General features: G+C 39.3%; 1 protein-coding gene across 1 annotated transcript in view; it reads left to right on the forward strand.

Moving 5' to 3' along the window:
* The first annotated feature begins 329 nt into the window (after window positions 1-329).
* PHF7 (PHD finger protein 7) overlaps window positions 330-26,412 on the forward strand; it is a 44,072-nt gene continuing 17,989 nt past the window's right edge. Inside the window, exons 1-2 of the mRNA XM_043966406.1 lie at window positions 330-379; window positions 820-872. Coding sequence (XP_043822341.1) covers window positions 339-379; window positions 820-872 — 94 coding nt within the window. The 5' untranslated portion in view covers window positions 330-338. The remainder of the gene's footprint in view (window positions 380-819; window positions 873-26,412) is intronic.

The raw sequence follows: 26,412 nt of genomic DNA on the forward strand, positions 1-26,412 counted from the left end.
GTTCTGCCACTGACTAGTTCTGTGGCCACTGGTTTCAGTTTCCTGTTCTGTGGAATGGAAATAATGTATTTTCTGTCTCACAGTGTGGTTGTACAAATCAAATGAAATGATAAATGTAAAATGTTTTGTAACTAAAGCATTGTATATAATAAGCTATTTTTATTGTTACAGAACTATGAACAAGGATGGGATCACATATGTTGGAAGGTGCTGGATTTCATTCCCCAGACCCTATGAGACCTGAGAACAATTGCTCTGAGGCTTTTTAATATTTGTAGCTGGAAGATTCTATTTTTAAAATTACAGAGATTCCAGATTGGAAAGGGAAGCAGTGGTTAATGAGAATTGTGAACAGAAAAGGGAAGACAGAAGGACTGAGGTAGAGTTGGACTACATCAGAGCGTTAATGGGCATTTATCAAGTGAGCTGTGGATGATTCTTCATTTTGCAGTTTTTCAGAGGGTGGAATTTGGAGAGAGGGATAATAAAAAGGTCAGATAACAAAGAAAAAGGGCCTCTTGTCCCTAGAAACTGACAATGGCTCAACATCATAGAAATTTATTTAGTCTTTTTATGAAGGTTGGCCAACCCTGGATTGAGGGAATGGGGCAGAAAGGAAAAATTAAGAGGTTACTGGGGCATCGAACAGTGTGGATAGTGGGTATATTTTATGCATTTTCTAAAAATATGAAAAGAAATGATAACATTTTCCTGATCTTGTTTTTCAGGTAGTAGGTAGGATAGTGAGGGAAAAGCCACAGAAGGTAGAGAAGGGGGACCTCAAAGGTCATTTTGTACTTTTTCCTTGTTTTTATACAGAAACCCAGTTATGTCTTGGTGGACAGCACAGATGCAGCAGTCTTCAGGGCCTGGTAAGGTGGGCAGAGAGACCTGTCCTTTTAAAATTGCCTTTCCCTGGAAAGTCAGAGTAATTACAGGATTGAATCTGAAAGAGTGCTGGGTTTGGAGTCAGGAAGTCCTGGGTTCAGATACTACTTCTGGTACTTGCTAGCCAGTGCTTAGAATTTTGCCTGGAACATAGTAGGTACTTAATAAATACTTGTTGACTGATTGTGGGCAAGTCACTTTAACTTCTCTGAGCTTCATTTTCTTCATCTTTAAAGTAGGGTTAATACCTACCTCACAGGGTTGTTGTGAGGATTGCATGTGATAATTTATGTTTAGAACTTTGTAAACCTTTCAGCACTTTATAAATATTAGCTATTGTCATTTAGAGGAGCTCAAAGCATTTTCCACACATCATCTCCTTGCCCTTTATCTCTTTATTCACCCAGCCATACAGAAAAAAATAAACTCAGGCAAGTTAGTAAAAGGAATTGTTCCACTTCTGCTAGAGCTCAAACTTGAATACATGTCAAATTCTGTTCTAGTTCTCACTACCAGATCCCACTTTCTTCCCAGAATAACAGCTTATTCCTTTAAGCTACTCAAGAGCTAAGGATCTTTTAGCTCAAAAATTTAATAATTATAACTGACAACATAGCACTTCACATTAACAAAGCACTGTATGTAAATTAGCTCTTCCCAATAACTTGTGAATTAGATACTTGCAGGTATTATTATTTTCACTTTCAGATGAGGAAAGTGAGGCTTAAAAATGTTAAATGATTATCCATTGTCACACAGCTAATGAATATCAAAGGTGGGATTCAAATTCTCTTCCTTCCAAATCAAATATAAAACAGATGAATTTAAGAGAAGCAACAGTAACAAAGAAAAATATATTTAAGAGTGATATAGCAGCAAGTAGAATCTGTTGTATGTAAAGCCTCCACCCCAACTACCCTTTTTGCCAAAGTAGCCCTTTTTCTAAATCCTCTAATCCCTTCTATGCTTGGGTGGTAAAATGATTAGATTGACCCTTCCTTATTTAGCCAGAACCTTAGCAAGAATTTTTGTGTCCAGGGTAAGCAGCACACAGAAAATAGCATCCTCAGATCAACTTTGTCATTTGTAATGTAAAAATAATACTAAAAGCAACTAAGACAAAATATATAGTTATCAGTTGCACGTCTAATTTATGCTTACATATGTATAGTATTAAATCGAATGCATAAAATGAACAAAAAGACAACTTGAACAAGAACAGAAAAATCACAAGTTCTGGTAAAAGTCAAATTACAGTTTGGAACTGTTAAACAGAAAGTACTAAAAGTAACAAAAAAGAACATTTTGTAATTTCCTTCCCTATTTCTGTACCTTTGAATTGTATTTAACCAGTATGGCTCCGTTGCTCATGTATCATTTATATTTCTTGGGTTAAAAAAAATGTCACATTACAAAGAACGCACAGAATTCTAATAATGAAAGAAAAAACCTAATTCTTTTCTTACAATTTAACTCTTCAAGCTTTACTTGTAGCAAAATTATTACTTGGTTTAAATTGATTTTATTCGTAATTTGTTTTTTATTGAGTGTGGCCATATTAGATTAATTTTCTTGAGCAAGAGAAGACCTTAAGTATGTTTTTATTAATTTCAGTTTACTGAAAGATCTCTCACATGATGCTACAACTGCAGGTAAGGTTAAAAGTATCTTCATTGCTGTTTCTAGGGTTGTATAAGATTCAGTGAGTCCATATCCATGTTATTTAGTAGGTCCAATGTTGCTGATTCCACAATTGGAGGATTATTAGTACCTGATGTTTAAATCTTTCATTTCTAATGAAATATGTGTAGAATTTAAATTACTGCTAATTTTTTGTCATTTGCATTATCTTGGTTCATAAATCTTTTGGATTCATTGAGAAAGAAATTGCTATCAGAAAGAAATTTGTAATCAGTGGTAATTTCATTTTTTCTGTTTTACCTTTAGTCAAGTTGGAACACAATTGTATCCAGCATCTTTTTCATTTTAGCCTTATAGAACTATTGGACTGAAAGACTGTATACTTTATCCTTTGACTCATAGAAATGTACTAGTTTGACTTTCTGTCTACAACATAGAACTCTGAACAGATCTCCATACTTTAAACCATTATGTAAGTGTTTTGATGTGCCATGTAATGGATTTTCTCATCTACCTTGGGTTTTTTTTTGACCCATACATCATTCTACTCCCTTGAAACACAGATACATTTTTATTTTTCAAGGCTTTGGTTAATACGGCTAAGAATATCAGCCATCTAAATAATATTAAAAAGTATACTTAATTTGCATACCATGTCATAATAACAATAATTTCCAGGTTCTGTATTGGAAAATTTGATATTACACAATCCAGGACTGCAGGGACTTCTTTAGTTTCTCTCTACAAAGCATTTAAGATATTAGCTCTCAACAATCATTGTGCATCAGTCACTATGCCCTTTCAAGGTTATTTTCAAAACAAAAATCAACATAGTCTGCTTACTGAATAGGCCATTCAAAAAAGTATATATCTAGTCTATTATAGGATATCGTCACTGGATTTACAGAAACTTAATCAATAATGTATATGAAACTAAAATAACTAAACTATTTTAAATGCCAAATATAGTTGCTGCATTGTCATAGCCCTCTTCTTTGACTCTTTTTATATGAGTACTTTTGAGATTTAGTGTACTTGTTATTTTGTTTGTTGTATCTTGTTTGTATCTGTTTCGAAGTTTCAATGAAACCAATAAAACTTTCCTCAGGCTGTGTCCAGCATCAAGATGGATATATCTTTATAGTATGACTCATTTGTTTGTGGTATAAAATGTCAGTTAAGCTGAATGTTAGAGAAAACTGATTTTCTTTTTACTACAAATAATTTCCCCCAATAAATGGAGAAATCTACTTTGTGTATGGGGTGACAAGAACTTTATGATTCTTTTTTTTGGGGGGGGTGAGGCAGTTGGGGTTAAGTGACTTGCCCCGGGTCACACAGTCTTAAGTGTCTGAGGCTGGATTTGAACTCAGGTCTTCTTGAATCCAGGGCCGTTGCTCTATCCACTGCGCCACCTAGCTGCCTTATATGATTCTTTTTTGATAGTCCAGCATGTGATTTTTTTTCTTTAATATCACTATCATAGTAGCTTGTTAATTCAAGCAAATTTAGGAGTTTCCAGTTCAGGACTACTGATTGTTTCTTTAGTCCCTTAAAGAGGAAGATTATTTTTGTACAAAAGAATAGCATTTAAAATAACTTATAAATAACTTGCCGTTTTTGTTTCTCAGAGAAGCTTTTTCAAAAGCATCATCAGTTAATCTACCATTTTTTCTTTTCTCTCCTAAACTTTTCTATCTGTGAAATTTATCTTGATGATCTATATTCGTGTAGTTGACCCAAATATATTTCTAGACATTGAACCCTTTTAATCTATTCCATATTTTTGGTCATAATAAAAGAAAAATTTTTTTGAAAACAATATATAGGTGAATCAAAAAAAAATCGTTTAACTTTCTGGGACTAGACTAATGAGTTATAAATACCTTCACTGTTCAGAAGTGGAATAGAAAACCAAGAATCAGAAAATATACATGCACCTTTGACTGGATTTCCTTGGCTGGATCATCCTCATTGCCCCAACCCCTAAGCAAGGGTACTCCCTGTACTCCCATACATGGAGTAGCTCTGTCCTGGTCCCTCCTCTTCTCTCAATGCACCCTCTCTTTTGGTGATCTCATCATCTCCCATGGGTTCAATTATCTTCATGCAAGTGACTCCCAGATGTATATATCCAGCCCAGTTTCCTGACCCTCTCACCAAGTACCTGTTGGACATCTCCACCTAAATGTCCTATAAGCATCTTAAGCTCAACATGTCCAAAATGGAATTCACTATTTTCCCCTTGTTCAAAGCTATTACTCTTTCAGATGTCTCTATTTCTGTTGAGAGTGTCACCATCTTTCCAGTCATTGATGTTCACAACCTCAAGTATCCTCAGTTCTCCCCTCTCCCTTAACTCCCTGCTTCATACCTGTTGTTTCCAAGTCTTGTGCTTCTACCTCCTTGACATCTCTTGTTTCTGTTCCCTTTTATTCACTTACACAGCCACTACCATAGTTCATGTCCTCATCACCTCTCACCTGGACGATTTCAGCAGCTTCTTTCTCGGACTTGTGGCTTCTTTCCCTCCTCTAATCAGTATTCTGCACAGCTGCTACAATAATATTCCCAAAGTATGGATCTGACTATGCTACTCCCATGCTCAAGAAACTCAAGTGGCTCCCTATGTCCCCTAGAAATAAAAACCACTCAGACTCCTCATCTTGGCAATGAAAATCCTTCATGATTGGGTTTCAACCTTATTTTCCCAGGATTAGCTAAATCATCTTTCTTGCTCCCTCCTTCCTGCCCTTGTAGACTGTCTCCCATACTGAAATGTATTCCTTCCTTACCTCTGCCTTGTACAATGCCCTCATTCTCTTCAAAGCTCATCTAATATACTGTCTTCAAGAAAGTCCCAATCCCCTTAGTTATTTGTGCTTATTTTCATTTCCCTCAAATTAGCATTTGCTTACAACTGTGTAACGATTGGAATGACGCCACCTGCTGGAGACTTACTGTAGAAGAGTTCTGCCCATGAAGTGAAGGTCTTTGAGGGCAAGACCAGGAGTCTTTTCTTTGGCATCAGGAAGTGACGCCAGCTAGTGGGAGGAGGAAGGAAGAGACTGGCGCTCAGTCTCGGGCATATAGGAGGGAGCATAGAAGCCAGGTGTAGAAGTGAGATGGGTGGGATGAATACTTCCAGCCATCTGTACAATATTGTGGGGAAAAATAAAATATTAAACCAAGAGAATCCAACCTCAACATTAGTCAAAAGCCGTTCCCTCGGCCATACCTTGACTTCATGCATGTCTCCCCTCATGTTACAGTTCAGTGTCTGCTCTTGCATGTATTCCTCTTGTGATTGGATGGCATCTTGGCCAACTGGCATCTGATAACTCAGAATAAAGGCAATTAATGTCTTAAATGATAAGTTCCCATAATCCAAGTCTCATATGGATTTAAAAATTGAGGATAATAAATGATTGCAAAAAATGTGAATACATCTTGACTCAGAACACAATATATAATTATGCAACAATTTCAAATAATACCCCTTTTTTTAACTTAGTATACAATTACTTTTTTGAAAAATCTGAACATAATTAAATACAAGCTAAAGCACAACACAATCTCAAAGACAACTTTTACAAATGTTCCCCTCTTTTTTTTTGAATATGCTTATCAAAAATAATACTTCTAGAATAAATTTACACTTGCCATGGCAACAAATTTGCCAGGGAAATGCTTTAAAGAGTTTGATCAAATAATCAGTTAAAAAAAAATAACAAAAACAAACAACTCAGACTATGGGAGCACAATACTCCTAGAATTAACATTGTATAATAAAAACAAAACCATCTTGCAATGTTTCAAAATTAGATAGACAAATGAATAGAAGAAAATACACATGGAACAATAAAAGACAATGAAATTCAAACTAAGGAAATATAAATGAATATGAACTTAATATTAATAAGAGTATTATAAAATATAAACTTGATCACATGACTATAAAAAACTTTTACAAATATTCTCCTTGTTTTAAAAACTAAGTATAAAACACAACCTCAAAAGCATGAACATCTCTATGAAAATAAACCCATACCATTAATTTCAAAATGTAGATATGATAGCATAGAAATCCTATGTAACCTCTGAACTGATACTATTACTCTGAGTGAATTCAGAACACTTTTGATTCCGGTATCTAAAATCCCCAATACTCATATCAATACCTTGCTGCTTACTTCTACATTTCTGTAAAATATATATCCTTCCATGGCAAAAGAAGTGGAGTCTTGAACTATGTTGATGGTTGTCATTCTTATTCAGCTTAAGTTTTTCTTCTTTAACCCCTATATATTGTCTGTCAGTCTTTTCACCATACAAATGCTTTATAATATTACTAATTAAAGACAAAAGCAGGTTAGCAAAATTACGAACAAAACGGGCATATGTGGAACTTAAAGGGCTTTCTAAGGTTGTCTCAGAAGCACAGCCAGGCTGGGGAAGGGCTGAGCCTGAAGCTGCAAATGTAGTTAGAGAAAGTTGTGCATGAGCATTAGATCTCTGGACTTCCCAGGCAGGGGAAGCAATGGGCTTGGCCATGGGAGGAGTAGAGGGTGGGGTCTGGAGAGGAGGGGAGGGACCAGCACAATTTGAATCAGACTTGATTTTGAACTCAGGCCTGGATTCCTCTTCCCCCACTTTGCCTCCAGGTGCTAGGGGATTAAAAGCTTCTAGAGGGTGGGTCATTGCCTCCAGGCATGCAAAATTAAAGCAACAATTAGTGTTAGAACTGGGAAAAACTGTAGGAATCTCTTCAGGTTTCTCTGAAAAAGCATGGTTGGGAGAGGGGGAGATATTTCCTTGTGTGAGTAAGTTGCTGGCTCTTTTAACAAAAATAAAAAGAAAAATAGAAAATCCACAAAAACAAAGCATTAACATGATCTTATCTCCCATTTGTCTGGTTAAACAGACTAAAATCAAAAATAGGATAATTAGGGAGTTTAAAAGGTCCATTCGAAAAAATTTAAAGGAAAACACAGCCAGTGCACCAGTACTTAGCAGTTAAAGGGAGAGGGAGGGGAAATTTCTTACCCAACCAGAAGATCAGAAGAAGACTGAGGTTTAGCTTTCCTCTTCGTGGTCAGCCATCTGTTAAGGGTTAAAATTCTAGCTAGTCTGTCTAAAATATCTAATGAGTGGTCGCCAATAAATTATAAGCTTTAGCAAGAGTTAGACTTTTAAGCATTTATTAAGGAGAATAAGAATTTGGTAAAGAGAGAGAGAGAAAGGCCTAGATTCCTATCTATTAAAGGGAGAGCACATTTCTAGCTCCGCTCTCCACCAGAGTCCAGAGGCAAGAGCCCGAGACTGAGCGCCAGTCTCTTCCTTCCTCCTCCCACTAGCTGGCGTCACTTCCTGATGCCAAAGAAAAGACTCCTGGTTTTGCCCTCAAAGACCTTCACTTCATGGGCAGAACTCTTCTACAGTAAGTCTCCAGCAGGTGGCGTCATTCCAGTCGTTACAACTGTGAATGTATCTTCCCCACAGAATGTAATCTCTTTGAAGGGGAGGACTTTTTTTCATTGTCTAACATAGTAGTTTATTGTTGGTTTTTTGAGGGGCAGTGGGGGTTAAGTGACTTGCCCAGGGTCACACAGCTAGTGTCAAGTGTCTGAGGCAGGATTTGAACTCAGGTACTCCTGAATCCAGGGCTGGTGCTTTATCCACTACACCACCTAGCTGCCCCTAACACAGTAGTTTTAATAAATGCTGGTTGGTGTTGATGTGGGATAGAATTTAGAGTCAAATTGATCATGAATCATCCCAAAAGAATTACAAGACTCAGTGACTCAGTTTCCCAAGGTTTATTGCAATACTGTGAGTGATCACAGGGAGGGCACCATAGAGGTGTCTCTCAAATAGGGAAAGGAAAAACGGTTGTATTTATAGGATGGATAAATTGATTATCAGTCTCATTATAATAATCTCCTCAGGGAGGTACAGGGGAGGGCTTATCCTAATTTGGAGTTCCTGGGAGCTTGAGCCAACCTCCGAGGCGGGTACCTTTTTATGTGGAGGTGTGTTTGGGGGGTTTAGCATCATAAGGTGAATCTGGGGACAAATTTGGCCTTTTCTGTGCATGTCACCTTTTCATTCCCATGCCTAGTTTCAAAATATTTTCATTTATCAGTTAGAATTTCTTTTTGTGTGTGTGTGGTTTTTTAAAAAAAAATTTTTGGCAAGGCAATGGGGGGTTAAGTGACTTGCCCAGGGTCACACAGCTAGTAAGTGTCAAGTGTCCAAGGTCGGATTTGAACTCAGGTCCTCCTGAATCCAGGGCTGGTGCTTTAACCACTGTGCCACCTAGCTGCCTCCTAGAATTTCTATACCCTATCTGTGTATCATTGTTAGAGTTAAGGTCTCTATGACCTGCCTCTTTATGTTCTTGTTATGAGTGCTGATTAATGTGGGTAACTGGAACCTAGGCTCTAATTTGTATTAATGAAGTCTTAAGTTATCCATTAACTGGGTTCTGAATCCTTCTTAGAGCTCAGGTCTAAATTAGAGCTTGGGTCTTAGGTTTTTCTGTTAACCCCTTTTTTGCCTCCTACATCACTTTGGGTTGCATCTTGTGGAATTCATCAAGTCAGAAACCTTCATATGGTCTTGTCCAGGATTGATCAGCATAATTCTTAATGTAATTTCAAATCAAGATGCAAGGGAAGGAAATAAGCATGTATTAAGGACAAGTTATGTGCCAGGTACTATGCTAAGTGCTTTACAAATATTATCTCATTTGATCCTCACAACCCTGGGAGGCAGGTGCTGTTATTATCCTTGCTCTGAGTAGGATTTATTCATTCAACCTCACTACTTAGGTTCAGATCTGCTGATTTTTCAGTTTTAGCAAGCCTGAAGTTCTGCTTTTTTTTTTTTTTTTGGTGAGGCAATTGGGGTTAAGTGACCTGCCCAGGGTCACACAGCTAGTAAGTGTTAAGTGTCTGAGGCCGGATTTGAACTCAGGTACTCCTGAATCCAGAGCCGGTGCTTTTATCCACTGTGCCACCTAGCTGCCCCAAGTTCTGCATTTTTAAACTTATGATTAAAAAATTTTGAAACAATCTCCTTTCAAGATTCTCTATGCAAAATTAACCAGCTGTTTATTTTAACTGGCATTGGTGATTGCAGTTGTGCACTTTCTAGTCTCCCCAGCATTACTTTCTACTTACTCCTTAAGTCTTCTTAGTGGGTTCTATTTCTCTTGGCTCAAACCTCATCTCTTTAAGCTAATGAAATCACTTTTAATTAGATTACAAAGCAAAACAAATAATATGAAAAATGCAGCAGTTATTTCCCAAGGTCAAGATTCTCCACCCCCACCCAATTTCTCATATCTTCCTACTCCCGTCCCACTTCCATGCCCACGGGAGCGGAAGGCCAGCAATTCTGTTGTTTCTCATAATCTCAATCTGTGTGTGTGTGTGTGTGTGTGTGTGTGTGTGTGTGTGTGTGTGTGTGTGTGTGTGTGTAAGAAGGGAGTAGTTTAATGGAAATGGTTTGGGGACCTGACTGCTGCTTTGGCCAGCTCCATTTGCTACCTCATCACATCATGTTGATTGCTCTGACTCAGCGGAATAAGAACAAAGCATTCCCCACCTGCTCCAGCACCTTACTGTACAGGAGAGTGATTATTTCATACCCCACCCCAGCCCCAGGGGTGGGATTTGAGTTTGCATGCACATGACCAGTCATGTTAGTTCCCCAGTCCTCCATCTTCTCTCCCTTTTTCTCTTTCCCTCATTAGTCTTCTAATTAGCTGACTGATCCAGCCCTAGTTTCTCTCCTTCTGGCCACTAAGCCTTTTGGTTAGAGGTGATAAATGAAGTATTCTACTCCTATAAGTCACTGGGGAACACCATTCAGAGAAACCTGGGGTCATAGCTGTTCTGAACATACCCCTTATCTTTCACCAGTAAAAATATGCGTTTGCTACAGATTAATATGTTATATAGCAGGACATCTGTAAACATGCATTCTAAGTGTATCTATACATAACTGAAGGAGGAAGCTAGATGGGTCAGTGGATGGAACACTGGGCCTGAAGTCAGGAAGACTCTGGACAGGTCACTTAACCTCTGTTTGCCTTAATCCACTGGAGAAGGAAATGGCAAACCACTCCAATATCTTTGCCAGGAAAACCCCATGGACAGGATTGGCATGCTATGGTCCACAGGGTCATGAAGAGTTGGACATGACAGAATAATAATGACATACATAAATGAGTATATAACAATCACAGGTAGTTATCCCAAATACCAGTACCCATATAGGTATATATCTAGTGTGTATCATTTACACTGGAATTACCTTGCACAAGCATGAGTACACATGGAAACAAAATATATAAACCCAAAGCACACATGACTACGTTGTATACCACACACCAAGAATATACATGCAGTCCTGAAATATGGCATTACGTGACAGGGCTAAATTAATGAAAGCTATACTAAAACATAATACAAGCATGTATAAGCAAAGTTCATACAGCAAAAGTGTATAATATGGCAACCTCATAGGTAGTTACAAACAAGGTATACATTACATGTGAAACTCATGATACACTGTATTTCACTTTAACACAAGACCAGTGTCTTTTATTGTTACTGGAAGGCAAGGCTGAGGTGCCAAAGGTGGGTAAGCTGCCAGGTGGCAGCTGAGGCTTGAGCAGCCCCCGTTCACTCACTAGAGCACCTACGTGCCCAAATGGGACTTGACTTCCCATGCTGTAGTTCCCAACCTTTTAGCACCATCTCACCTAGACTAGGATAAGAATTATGGAAATTGCCCCAAATGACATAATTTATCAAAATGACTCATTTTGCCTTCAAAAGAAATTATTTCCTTCCCTACTTTCCATGAATAGATCATTTCCCTAAAAGGATTACTTTCCATATTATAGATTAGGGTACATTTACTGAATAATTTTTTAGGGGGTGGGCAAGGCAATGGGGGTTAAGTGACTTGCCCAGGGTCACACAGCTAGTAACTATCAAGTGTCTGAGGCCAGATTTGAACTCAGGTCCTTCTGAATCCAGGGCCAATGCTCTATCCACTGTGCCACCTAGCTGCCCCCTGATTAATTTTTTAAAGATAGCTTTAAAACCCCAAGCCAAATGAACATATTAGCTCAGCCTACTATGGTGCAAAATCTCCATTTCACTCCCTCCAATCTTTTATCAGACTCACCCAAATGCTTTTTCTAAGGAAATACTTCCACACCCTACTTTCAAGGCCTCCCGGGAAAAACAAGATTCATTTCCCTGCCATACAGTCTTGGCTAACCAGCTTGGCAAAACTCTTGTCCTAGATCTTCAATGCAATAGAAGTAGAGCTTCCATTCATTTGGATTTGCTTTCTTGTGTCTTGGTTTCTCATAAAGTCACTAGCTTCCATTTGTTCAATCCTAATTCTTAGGCAATCATTTTCATCAGAGAGCTTTTGTACCTTCTTTTCCATTTGGCCAATTTGACTTTTCAAGCTGTTGACTTTTTTCTCATGTCTTTTCTGTATCACCCTCATTTCTCTTTCCATTTTTTCCTCTACCTCTCTAACTTTATCTTCAAAGTCCTTTTTGAGCACCTCTATGGCCTGAGACCAATTCATATTTTTCTTGGAAGCTTTAGATATAGGGGCCCTGATGTTGACATCTTCCTCTGAGGGTGCCCCTCGGTCTTCCTTGTTACTGAAGAAACTTTCTATGGTCCTCACCTTTCTCTGTCTGCTCATATTGCCTTTCTTTTACTTGACTTTTAGCTCCTTAAAGTGGGGCACTGTTTCCAGGCTGCAGTATCCCAAGCTTCAGAAGTCTCAGGTGGTATGATTTAAGGAGGATCAAGTTCTTCACTAGCCTGGCCTGTTCCCTGGTCCATAGATGACCCCAGAGCAACTTGCTAATCAACCAGCTTTGTGTACTGTGGTCGTCAGCTCCAATGAGCCTATGCCCCTCCCCCACCTGAGCCACTGCTACTCAAGCCTACCTCCTGGTTCCCAGCAGGGGTGAAAAACCCAAGTTCTGCCTTAGCACCAGCATAGATCTCTGTAGTCTCCCCCCTACCTAGGGCTTAGCCTTCTCACCAGACTGTGAGCTTAGTTCCAGGCGACACTGGCGCTTCAGCTGATTCAGAAGCGCTGGGGGTCTCCTTCTTTGGTGAGGTCTTCCTGGGACTGGATCTGTGTCAGGGTGACTGTGGGGTTGGGCTCCATTCCTTTCTCAGCACAGCAGCTCCCTCCTTCTGACCTTCCAAGCCATTCTTGGTTAGAAGATGATTTCAGCACATTTTTCTGTGGGTTTTGCTGCTCCAGGCACTGTCCCATGGCATTATTTGGATGTTTTTTGGAGCAATCTTGCCATGAGTTTGAGAGCTCACTGCCTTTCTTCGGCCATCTTGGCTTCACTCTGGAAGTCACACCAATAGAAGTAGAGTTTCCAAAGTCAAAAGTCATTTCATTTCAGGAACCCCTACTGTGAACCCTATCAGTTTCCGGCTCAACATATTGTTATATACTATTTCTTCTCTAGCTTGTTTCTTATATGTTTCTTGGTTATCTCTAGCATTACCCAGAGTTGCTGCCAGGCTCAGGTTCTCAATCTAATATACAGAGCTACCCACACACTGCACCATTTTGCAAGCCCAGAATGTGTCAGGAAAGTTCCTACCATAATGTACTCTGTTCTCTTTCTCTCTTTTAAATGGGTCAGACCACAGCAAGGATGGAGATGAACATGTTGCTGTAGAAATGTCAGAACTATATGGCCAGCGACTCACCAGGACCAGCTCCAATGTTGAACTGAATATATATCTTCCTGTAGATGATGAATCAAAGATTCTGGAGACTGGCTCAAGGATGCCTACTGTTTATTCCTATCAGAGTTCTTCTGAGCTGAGGCCAGAGCTAAGTAGGTTGGCCCTGTGGCAAAGATCATCCTGATGATTAGAGAATCATAGACTAAACCCCTGCTGCTGACCCACTTACTACTACAATTAGATTTATCATATACTCTGTCATGCCTGGCATACTCTTCCTCACATTCCAACTTTTGTGCAGGGAATGATAATTTATCAACAAGTATGGAGTGCCTACTATATGCCTTGGCACTGAGGATACAAACAATAAATGAAACAATCTATTTGCAAGGAGCTTCTATTCTAACATTATGTAATGTGAATTGTCCTCTTTTTTTCATAAGCAAATCAAAAGTATCACTGCAGAAAAGAGCGTGACAATCTACTCTTCTGTTGTTCCACTTAAAATCCCGGGGATGCAAATTAAGAATCTGCCCTGGGAGAGTTGCTTTCCCCTCCCAGCTCTCTTCATTACCTTATATCCAGCTAAGCCATCCCTATCCCTCTTGTATTCCCAACTGGACTCCCCTTTCCCTTTAGTTTCTATACTGTGGAACTCTTTATTCCATTTTTAGGGCATAGAGTCACATTCTGATTTGCAAGGCAGGTTCCCTGAAGGATGGCTGCCCTAGGATCAAGGTATTCTTGGTTGACATCTCTAAGACTATAGTTCATCAGCTCCTGCTGACATATTTACCTTTCAGTAGGCAGCCAGATAACACAACTTAAAGCAGACAATTACTAAAATGGCGCAGTATCAACAAAATATCTCCCCTGTAAACCTGAGGTACAATCACTCAACACCAGTAGAGAAAGTGGACATACGTAGAGGCCACAAGTAGGGAGGCACAACCATAGGGCACATGTGACCGGGTATGTGGCGAAAGGGCACATGTGAGGAAGGTATGATGTGTAATGAGGAGTAACTCGTTCTTCCAGTACTATTGGGCTGCTAATGTGTTCACACTGTTCTCAATGACCTTGGTAAGGTCACTCCACCATATGCTTCCAAACACTGCTTGGCAGTTATCTCTGCCACCTCCAGCTTCTGGCTCTGCTGAATAATTGATTCTGTGTTACCATCTCCATTTATATGTTCACGATTCTCATATATACTTCTCCAGCCCTAAACTCTATCTTGACTCATACATCTCCATCTCCAAATGCCTATTTGACATCAGCTCTTTTAATAAAAGCAGACCCCATATCTGGCTTTGCCTTTCAAATAGGTCATTTCGTAAGAACCACGTGCACAATTTTCTTCCTTCAAGAAGCTGTACACATCAGGACATCTCTTTCTACAAAATTGTGTTCCTGAAACTCTTATTTAAGAACTCTTGAACTTGGAGTACCCACAAAACAACTATCAAAACTGATGCTATGCCAGAAATTTTATTTCTTTGATTAAAGGCTAGATTCCAGTATCATGATTTTTAGGGAATTCAGACTCTCCTCTATTCAGGAATGAGTATTCTCGAATTCCTCTTTTATACAGTATATGTATATGCACATTTCTCCTATGACCATGAAATGTTGCCAGTCAGTGACTGCGGTGGGGCAAGGGGGGAGGAGGATGAAAAGTCCTTTCTCCTTGCTGCATTCTGGAAGAGGTACATGGGAAAAGGTGAAGAGGGAGTCCTCAAGGATTGAGACCTGTAGAATAGAGCTAGCTTGCTCTTATAGACCACAGGGGTCATAGCTGATCCTAGGTCAGCAAATCACTAGGAGTTATATGTATCAAATTTGTACTTTCATCTAATGACTGAAGCCTATAATCACATTGGTTGAGGAACTTCTTCAATTTGAACATGAGTTATCAATGGTTTATTTTGTTATCAAGTTCAAGAAACATGATTTGACCTGGGATTCCCTTGATTATCCTTCATAATATACCTCTTTCTCTCATGCTCCTTATATCTTCTTGCAGTTATGGAAAACACACTCCACAAAAGATACGTTGCCACTTTCTTCAATACAAGATGTATCTTCACTCATGCTCCCCTGATACATTGAGCTAGGAGGAAGAGTAAGCACTCTTGCTACTTTCTGTGATTTTCTTTTCTTTTCTTTTGGCAGGGCATTGAGGGTTAAGTGACTTGCCCAAGGTCACACAGCTAGTAAATATCAAGTGTCTGAGGTCAGATTTGAACTCAGGTCCTCCTGAATCCAGGGCCCATGCTTTATCCACTGCGCCACCTAGCTGCCCTCGCTGTGATTTTTTTTTTTTTTTTTTGCAGGACAATAGGGGTTAAGTGACTTGCCCAGGGTCACACAGCTAGTGAGTGTCAAGTGTCTGAGGCCGGATTTGAACTCAGGTACTCCTGAATCCAGGGCCAGTGCTTTATCCACTGTGCCACCAAGCTGCCCCTCCTTGCTGTGATTTTCATGCCCTTTCTCTACTTCTATCACTTCGTACCCTCTCCTTTGACTTTTACTCACTTTATCATGGTCAGAGAGTTCAGGAGTCTATTGCAATAGCCTAAGTATGAGGTGATGAGGTCTTGCAACAGGGCAGTAGCAGTTGTCACAGGAGAGAAAGGAGTATATATAAAATGAAAAGGAAAGAATCTACAGGACTTAACAACAGCTAGAGAAAGTGAGGAACTGAACATGACACGTAGGTTGTGAGCCTTAGTTATTGGGAAGATGGTGATGTCCTTGACAATAATATGAAAGTTGCAGGGGCAGCTAGGTGGTGCAGTGGATAAAGCACTGGCCCTGGATTCAAAAGGAACTGAGTTCAAATCCAGCCTCAGACACTTGATACTAGCTGTATGACCCTGGGCAAGTCACTTAACCCTCATTGCCCTGCAAAAAGAAAAAAAAAAGAAAGTTGTAAAGGGGGAAAACTTGAGGTGAAAGATAATGAATTCAGATTTAGAAATGTTGAGGTTAAGGTACCTTTAGAGAATCCTGATCAAGATGTCAAATAGGCAGTTGGAGATGGAGGCGTATGAGTCAAGATAGAGTTTAGGGCTGGAGAAGTATATATGAGAATCGTGCACATATATATGGAGATGGTAACACAGAATCAAATGCAGTCACCAAGCAAATTAGTATGGAAGGAAAGAGAAGAGGGCCTAGGACATTAGTTTATTACCTCCATCAGAGGAGACTGAGGAGAGGTAGGAGGAGAACCAGGAGAGAGCAATGTCTTGAAAGCAGAAAAGGGAGAGTGTCAAGAGTATGATTCACTATGTCAAAGGCTGTGTGGAAAGGTCAAGAAAGGTAAGAGTTGAGAAGGGGCCATTTGATTTTGCAATTAAGAGATCATTGGCTACTTTGAAAAGAGTGTTTTCAGTTGAATGGTGAGGTCAGAAGCCAGACTGCAGAGAGTTAAGAAGAGAGAGGAAAGGAAGAGAGGAAAGATATAGGATGATAGCAGGGTTGGAGAGAACAAGTAAGGGTTTTGAGGATGGGGAGACATGGATGTATTTGGAGGCAGTAGGGAATTATCCAATAGACAGAGGTTGAAGATTAATGAGAGTAAGATGATAGAGGGAACAATCTGCTGAAGAAGATAGAATGGAATAGGATTACTTACTTGTACATGTAAAGGGGTTTACCTTGGCGAGAAGGGTTACCTCTTCAAGTGAGATTAGTAAGGGAGGAGATAGTGGTAGAAGACATCTGAGTGATATGAAATGAAGAGGAGAGGGAGGTCTTGTCAAATGGACTCATTTTTTTCAGTGAAATATGAGGCATGGTTCCCAGTAGAAAGAATGACAGGAGGGGGCAGCTAGATGGTGCAGTGGATAAAGCACCGGCCCTGGATTCAGGACGACCTGAGTTCAAATCCGGCCTCAGACACTTGACACTTACTAGCTGTGTGACCCTGGGCAAGTCACTTAATCCTCATTGGCCAAAAAAACCAAAAAAATAAAATCTTTTAAAAAAAATGAGGGGAGGAAGAGTTATGCGAAGTTTGAGAAGGGATGAAAAGGTTTGGAAGAGTTGTTGTAGGGGGTGGAATAGTGAATCAATTAAGGAAGTTCTTCATCCACAAATGTTTCACCTCCATAATCTATAACTCTGGAATTTTTCTATTGGCAGCTGATAAAGTAGAAAGAAGACAAGGCTTTCGGTCAGAGAATCTGAGTTCAAATACTATTCTTGACACTTAATACCTGTGTAACCCCAGATAAGTCACATAACTTCCCAAGCATATTTGCTCACTTGTAAAATCAGAGGCTTTTGAGAGTACTTCAGGCTCTAGAGTAGTGATCTTATCACTATAAACCAATGGTAGGTTTGAAGATGTTGTTATCATAGGAGGTCTTATCTTCTTGCCTACTACAGTGTTACAATGATGATTGTTGTTGTTTTGTTGTTGTTGATGTTTTAATTTAGAATTTTATTTCCCCCCAATTACATGTAAAAACAATTTTAACATCTATTTTTAAAACTTTGTGTTCCCAATTCTCTTCCTCCCTCCCCACCCCCCTCAAGAACACAGGCAATTCAGTATGAGTTATACATGTGTAGTCATGCAAAACATTTCCACATTAGTCAGATTGTAAAAGAAAACAGACAAAAAACTTAAGAAAAATAAACTTTAAAAAAAAATGCTTCAATCCGTATTCAGACACCATTAGTTCCCTGAACCAATTTCCTTCATAAGTCCTTCAGAGTTGTCCTGGATCACTACGCCTCCAAGAATAGCCAAGTCACCCACAGCCGATCAACCCACAACACCGCTGCTACTTTTGTATACAGTACATCTCACTTTGCATCAGCTCATGCAAGTCCTTCCAGGTTTTTCTGCACATCATTTCACAGTTACTATTGTTAACTGAATTTCCCTCCATCCTACTCCCTCTCCATGTTATTTACTCTATTCTCTATCTCCTTTCACCCTTTCCTTTCTCAAAAGTGTTTTGCTTTTGACTGCCCTCTCCCCCAATCTTCCCTGCCTTCTATCACCCCCCCCCCCATCTTATCCCCTTCCCCTCCTAACTTTCCTGCAGGGTAAGAGAGATTACTATACCCAATTGAGTGTGTATGTTATTCCCTCTTTGAGCCAATTCTGATGAGAATAAGGTTCACTCACTCCCCAGCACCTCCCCCATCTTCCCCTCTACTATATAAGCTTTTTCTTGATTCTTTTATGTGAGATACTTTACCCCATTCCACCTCTCCTTTTCCCTTTCTCCCAGTGCATTCCTCTCTCACCCATTAATTTTTTTAAAGTATTTTATTATTTTCCAGTTACATATAAGGATAGTTTTCAACATTTGTTTTCACAGGATTTTTAGTTCCAAATTTTTTTTCTCCCACCCTCCCTTCCCTCCCTCCTCCCCAAAACTGAAAGCAGTCTGATATATGGTTGTATATGTACAATCATATTAAATATATTTCTACATTAGTCATTTTGTGAAAGAAGAATCAGAGCACAAGGGGAAAACCTCAAAAAAGAAGGAAAAAACAGTCCAAAAGTAGAAACAGTATGGTTCAATCTGCATTCATAATTCACAGTTCTTTTTTTCTGGATGTTGAGAACGTTTTCTATCATGAGTTCTTTGAAACTGTTTTGGATTGTTGCACTGCTGAGAATACCCATTGTTCATCACACAACGTTGCAGTTACTGTGTAAAATGTTTTCCTGGTTCTGCTCTTCTCAGTCAGCATCAGTTCATGTAAGTCCTTCCAGGTTTCTCTGAACTCCTCTTGCTCATTGTTTCTTACAGCACAATAGTATTCCATTACCTTCATATACCACAACTTGTTTAACCATTCCCCAATTGATGAACATTCCTTTGATTTCCAATTCTTTGCCACCACAAAGAGAGCTGCTATAAATATTTTTGTACATGTGGGTCTTTCCCCTTTTTTATGGTCTCTTTCTCACCCCTTAATTTTATTTTTTTTAAGATATCCCTTCATATTCAACTCACACTACTATCAAACTCCTTTTGTGAAACAAATATTGCCCAACTACCGAAACTACTGAGGGAACTTTTCATTCTTACATAATGGAAAGAAGTAAATACAAAAATATATACAACATAAACAAATTTAATAAATGCATATTTGTGTGTGTGTATATATATATATACTTCTATAGCTGCACACATACACAAAATAGTTAAATTCAAGGTACTTTGGGAGGGAGGACATTAGCAGTCGGAAGGATCAGTAAAGGTATCATTTAGCAGATAGTACCTGATCTGCATCTCAAAGGAAGAGGAGTGTTTGAGGCAGAGGCAAAGAAGGAAGACATTCCAAGCATGGGGGTAGCCAGTGCAAAGGCTTGGAGACTGGAGATAAGAGTGTCTTAAGTGAGGAATAGAGAGTAGCATTTCTATTATAGCAATTGCAAAATCTAGGAGGAAATAAAGAGGGAAATCTCATTTAGAATAACTTCATGGGGTAGCTAGGTGGTGCAGTGGATAATGCACAGGCCTTGGATTCAGGAGTACCTGAGTTCAAATCCAGCCTCAGACACTTGACACTTACTAGCTATGTGACCCTGGGCAAGTCACTTAACCCCCATTGCCCCGCAAAAAAAAAAAAAAGAATAACTACAAAATTCATAAACCGAGTCAATCCTACCATACAGACTTAAAAGATTATATAAATCAAATTGTAAGACATTCTTTAAAGAAATAATGACAAGTGGGGGCGGCTAGGTGGCACAGTGGATAAAGCACCGGCCCTGGAGTCAGGAGTACCTGAGTTCAAATCCGGCCTCAGACACTTGACACGTACTAGCTGTGTGACCCTGCGCAAGTCACTTAACCTCCATTGCCCTGCAAAAAAAAAAAACAAAACCAAAAACAAGAAATAATGACAAGTGGATAAATATTCATTGCTCATGATTGGACCATGATAAAAATAGTAATATTTACATTTATTAAAGATTTAGTGCTAAACCAATCAAACTACCAAAGGGAAGGTAAAGGAGAAAAATAATTTTTAAAATTCATTTGTAGGAACAAAAGGTCTATAAATCTCAAGGGGAAAAAATAGAAAAATAAATATGAAAGGGAAATATCCCATTCAGATCTGGAATTCTATTACATTCAATAATTATCAAAACTTTTTGGTATTGGTTAAAAATAGAAAAGTAAATTATTGGAGCAGCCAACTAGCATTTATTAAGTGCCAGGCACTGTGCTAAGCACTGGGGATACATAGAAAAGCAAAACACAGATCATCCCTTCTCTAAAGGAGCTCACAGTCTCATGGGGGAGAAAACAGGCAAACAACTATGTACAAATGCTCTATACAGGATAAATTGGAGGTAGGATCAGAGGGAAGGCACTATATTTCAGAAGGTCTGGGAAAGACTTCTTGCAGAAGGTGCGATTTTAGCTGAAGGAAGGAAGAGGCAGAAAGCCAAGAGGCAAAGGTGAAGAGCATCTAGGCTCAGGGGACAGCCAGTGAAAGTGCTCAGAGCTGGGAGAGGAAGTGTTTTGTTTAAGGAGTAGTGATCCAATGTCAGCAGATCATAGAGTAAGTATACCGAGGGGCATAAAGTATAAGAAAACTACAAAAGGTAGGGCAGGGCAAGATTAGTACGAATTTTGAATGCAAAACAAAGGATTTTATATTTGATCCTGGAAGTGATAGGGAGCCACTGGAGTTTATTGAATGGGAGGAGGGATAGTGATAGGGTCAGACCTGTGCTTTAGGAACATCCCATTGACAGTTGAGTAGAGTAAGGAGAGCCTTGAGACAGGGAAACCAATTAACAGATATGTAGTAGTCCATGTGTGAGGTGATGAGGGCCTAAACCAGGATGGTGGCAACATCAGAGGAGAAGGATGTGTATATGTGAGATGTTAGAATAATAAGAATAATAGGACTTGACTACTGATTGGATATGGCAGATGGGGATGAGAGAATGAGGAGTCAATGATGACACCTCGATTGCAAGCCTGAGTGATTGAAAAGATACCTTCAACAGTAAGAGGGAAGTTAGGAAAAGCAGAGGATTTGGAGGGAAAGATGACAAGTTTTGGACATAGTCAGAGAATGTCAGAGACATTCAGTTCAAGATGTCTAAAAAAGCAGTTGGAGATATAAGGAGAGAGGTTATGACTAGGCAAGTAGAACTAAGAGTCATCTGCATAGACATGATCATTGAAATCATGGGAGATGGTGAGATAACCAAGTGAAATAATGTAGAGGAAGAAGGAAAGAGGAACCAGGACAGAGCCTGATGGACTCTGCCCTGCCCCCCCAACTTGCATATTCTCCATAAGCAAGAATCAGGAACCATCAGATTCAGTAACTTTAGTGTTCAAGAAGCCTAAGAATAATAATAAACAACATATGGAAAAAATATCTATTTAATCAGAACTGCTTGGAAATCTTGAAAGCAATTGTAAAAATTAAGGATATACTGCAATAAGTTCCAAGTGAATATTCAGCTTCTTACATACATAAATTTAATGTAAATGAATTGCATTATCTTACAATTCTGGATAAGCAAAGGACAGAGGTAATCACAAAAAATAAAACAGATAATTTTAATTACATGAAATTGAAAATCTTTTTGAACAAAAAAATTAAGTGGCACTGTTCTTAGTTCCTTCCATTTTATACACTTAAATATACTTGCAAGCGCCAAAGCCTTTTTCAGTTTGTGTCAATATCTCATATTTTTGGCCACCACAACCATTTCCTTGTACACCCTCCCTTATGACATTGGTATAGAGTTTGTGTACACTTTGGGGGGGTATTCCTGATAACTCTTTAGGTGCTGCATTAGGGAGTGTTATATCATTTATTTATAGTGCCATCTGATGGCACTACACTCAACCAGCCCAGTGCTTTTGTCAGAAGATTCTGTGCTGTAGAATTCCTGCTGTCCAGCAGGTGGTCTCTCAACCTATAAACTCTTTTTTTTTTTTAAGAATTTTATTTTCCAAATTATATGTAAAAGCAAATTTTGACATCAATTTTTTTAAAACTTTGGTTCCAACTTCTCTTCCTCTCTCCCTTCCCACCCCCACCCCAAGAACTCAAGCAATTCAATATAAATTATACATGAGTATATGGAAAAAACTCTATATTAGCTAGGTTGTGAGAGAAAACATAAAAACAAAACCTCAGATTAAGGAATTGTCAAAAAAAAAAATGTGTTTCAGTCTGTTTTCAGATACCATCAATTCTTTCTCTGTAGATGGACTGAAATTTTCATAAGTTCTTCAGAGTTATATTGGATCATTGCCTTGCTGAAAATAACCACGTGCTTCCCAGCAGATCATCTTACACTAATGCTGTTATTTTGTATACAGTATATTTCTCTCTGCTTCAGTTCATATGGGTCTTTCCAGGTTTTTCTGATAGCATCCTCTTCATCATAATTATTACATAGTACCTTTAACTTGACAAAGAATTTTCTTCACAATAGCCCAGCAGAAGAGGTACCATATATTTTGACATTGTAGTCAATCATCATAACTATTTCCCTCCATCCCATTCCCTTCCAATGATATTTACTCTATCGTCTATCTTATTTTGCCCTATTCCTCCTCAAAAGTGTTTTGCTACTGACTGCCCCCTCCCCCACTCTACCCTCCCTTCATTCACCCTTCCCTCCTTATCCTTTTCCTCTCCTACTTTCCTATAGGGTTAAATACATTACTCTTCCCAATTGGGTGTGTGTATTATTCCCTCCTTGAGCCCATTCTGATGAGGTTAAGGCCTTTGAGCTAATTCTGTTTTCTAAATCTTTCTTTCTTCCTCCCTCCTCAACTTTCCCTATGACATCAAGCAATTCAATATATGTCATACATGTGGTGTTATGCACAACATCTTCACCTTCCTACAAAGTGTTTTGTTTTTTACAGCTCTCTCTCCCAAACTTCCCTTCCCTCCTTCCCCTCTTCTCCCCCCCCTTCCCCTACCACTTTTCCTCAGGGCAAAAGTATATTACTATACCTGCTTGAGTATGTATGTTATTCCCTCTTTGAGCCAATTCTGATGATAGTGAGGTTCACTCACTCCCCCACTCCTTCCCCCTCTTCCCCTCCTTTCCATAAGCTTTTTTCTTATTTCCTTCATGTGAGCTATCTCTCCCCTTTCCCCTCCCCCAGTCTATTCCTCCTACCCCTCAACCCTATTTTAAAGATGTCATCATGGGTTAGCTAGGTGGCAAAGTGGACAAAGCACCAGCCCTAGGCCCAGGAGGCCCAGCACCCAAATCCAGCTCCAGACACTAGACAACCCCCCCTGTTTGCTCCACAAAGAACATGTATACAGAAAAAATAAATGCTTTACAAATGCCATTCCTTCATATTCAGTTCAGACCTGTGTCCTCTGTATATTCCTTACTGAAAAAGTTCTTATGAGTTGGAAGCATTATTTTCTCATGTATGAATGTAAACAGTTTAACCTTTTAATGTCCCTCATGATTTCTTTTCCTTGTTTACCTTTTATGATTCTCCAGGGTCTTGTATATGAAAGTCAAATTTTCTATTCAGTTCAGGTCTTTTCATCACAAATGCCTAAAAGTTCTCTTTTTCATCGAAGTCCCATTTTTTCCTCTGAAAGATTATACTCAGTTTTGCTGGGTATGTGATTTTTTGACTGTAGTCCCAGTTCCTCTGCCCTCTGGAATATCATATTCCATGCCCTCCGGTCCTTTAATGTATATGCTGCTAGATCTTGCTTTATCATTATTGGAGCTCCACAGTATTTGAATTCCTTCTTTCTAGCTGCTTGCAATATTTTCTCCTTGACCTGGGAATTCTGGAATTTGGCTATAATATTCCTGGAGGTTTTCCTTTTGGGATCTCTTTCAGGGGGTGATCAGTGGAGTCTTTCAACTTCTACCTTAGCCTCTGCTTCCAGAATATCAGGGCAATTTTCCCTGACAATCTCTTGGAGGATGGTGTCCAAGCTCTTGTTTTAGTCATGGTTTTCAGGTAGTCCAATGATTTTCAAATTATCTCTCCTGGATTTATTTTCTAGGTCAGCTGTTTTTCCAAGGAAATATTTCATATTGTCCTCTATTTTTTCATTCAATTGTATTTGCTTTACCATGTCTTGATTTCTCATAAGGTCGCTAGCTTCCATTTGTTCAATCCTAATTCTTAGGTAATTATTTTCATCAGACAGCTTTTTTAATCTCCTTTTCCATTTGACTTTTCAAACTGTTGACTTTTTTCTCATGACTCTCCTGCATCACTCTCATTTCTCTTTCCATTATTTCCTCCCTCTCTACATCTTCCTTCTATCTCTCCTACTTTCTCTTCAGAGTTCCTTTTGAGAGCTTCCATGGCTTGAGACCAGTTCATATTTTTCTTAGAAGCTTTGGGTGTAGGGGCCCTGTGGTTGATTTCGTCTTCTGAGGGTGCACCTTGATCTTCCTTGTCACTAAAGAAACTTTCTATAATTCTGAACTTTCTTTGCTTGCTCATCTTTTACTTGACTTTAAATTCCACACTAGGGAGCCCTGCTTCTCGGTTAGGGTCCCAGGTGTTTTGGTTTGAGAGAGGGCAGATTTTTGTCTTGCCTGGCCTGTTCTCTGGTCTGAAGATAACCTCAAGCCAACTTTCTAGATAACCAGCCAGCAGAACGCTGTGGTTGTTTTTTAGCTTCGAAGAGCCTGCGCCCCTCCCCCACCTGGTCCTCCTGCCACTCAGGATTTCTTCCTGGTTCCTCGCTGGGGTGGGACAGCCAAATTCCCCCCTAGGTCCCACTGATAACTCTGCACTTCTCCCCTCTCCCCCAGCCAGCTGTTCAGCCCTCTCACCTGACCACACGCTCAGATCCAGAAGACACTGGTGCTGCGACTGATTCTAGAGGCTCTGGGGTAAATTCCTCTGGTGTGCCTGGGGTCTCTGTTGGTGTGATCACAGGGTTGGACTTTACTCGTAGTCCAGCATGGCCCCCTTTAATCTATCTATAGCTGGAAAATAATCTCAGCCCATATTTTTGTGGGTTTTTCTGCTCCAGGGGTTCTTTTATTACTGTTTTTGGGGTAATTGTATCAGGAGCTCTGCGTGTTTAATGTCTTTCCTCTACCATCTTGGCTCCGCCCCACCCCCACCCCAGCCTATAAACTCTTAGTTTCCCCTACCCCTACCCTCCATTCCAAACTTTTGCAGATTATGGTGTGGATGTAACCATCCCTGATTCCATATTTTTTAAACTTTTGTTTCTCAATTACATGTAAAAACAAAATTTTAACATTCTTATTTTTTAATTTTGAGTTTCAAATTCTCCCCCTCTGTCCCCTCTCCTCTCCTTGAAAAGATAACCTTTTAACTTTACATTGTGCAGGCAATCCATTCTGTAACCACATAATTTATTAAAAAATAAAGTTGTTAAGGGCTTTGCCATATTTCCCCTTCTTCCTCCCACTATAGATCACCGGAAAGACTTTAGTGTATAAGAAAAGAGGCTTACTTGGATTTGCATAAACCACCACTAGTACATGCATGAGGCAATTGATCACAGCCTTAACAGCCTATTCATGGTTCTCATCCCAGCAATCTGTGAACAGTTTTGAAAGCTTCAGATTGCCCCTTTTTTCCATTCTGATTATGGTGCTTTTCAATCTCAACCAAATATAAGTTAGATCATTTAGAGGCTTTGAGATGATAGCATAGTTCTTTATAAGTTCTGATTATAACCATTCCTTCCTAGAGAAGTCTTTAACTTTCAAAGATTCTTCAGATGTCGCCAGCTGACGATCATTACTTGCTTCTCAGATTTGTACTTGCCCTCTGCTGAGACACTATGTGACCCAAATACTTGACAGAGGCATTGAAGAATAGTGCTTGTCACTTGACAACTTCAGACCAACTGAATGATGTAACTAACCTCTGAGTTACATCATGTAACCATTCAGAGGTAACCTCTGAATGATGAACTGTCATCTTATCTACACTGAGGTCTCATGGTCTCTAGATCTGTCTCATGACATTTTCCAGATATATCCATGCCATACTGCTTGTGGCTCTAGTCTGTCCTTTCCCATTCAACCCTATCCAACTGTAGCAACATATATTGTCTTCTCTAATTAGAATGTAAGACAAATTTACAACTAGTATGGCTTCCTAAA

The sequence above is a fragment of the Dromiciops gliroides genome, chromosome 1 (assembly GCF_019393635.1).
Source record: "Dromiciops gliroides isolate mDroGli1 chromosome 1, mDroGli1.pri, whole genome shotgun sequence".
NCBI lineage: Eukaryota > Metazoa > Chordata > Mammalia > Microbiotheria > Microbiotheriidae > Dromiciops > Dromiciops gliroides.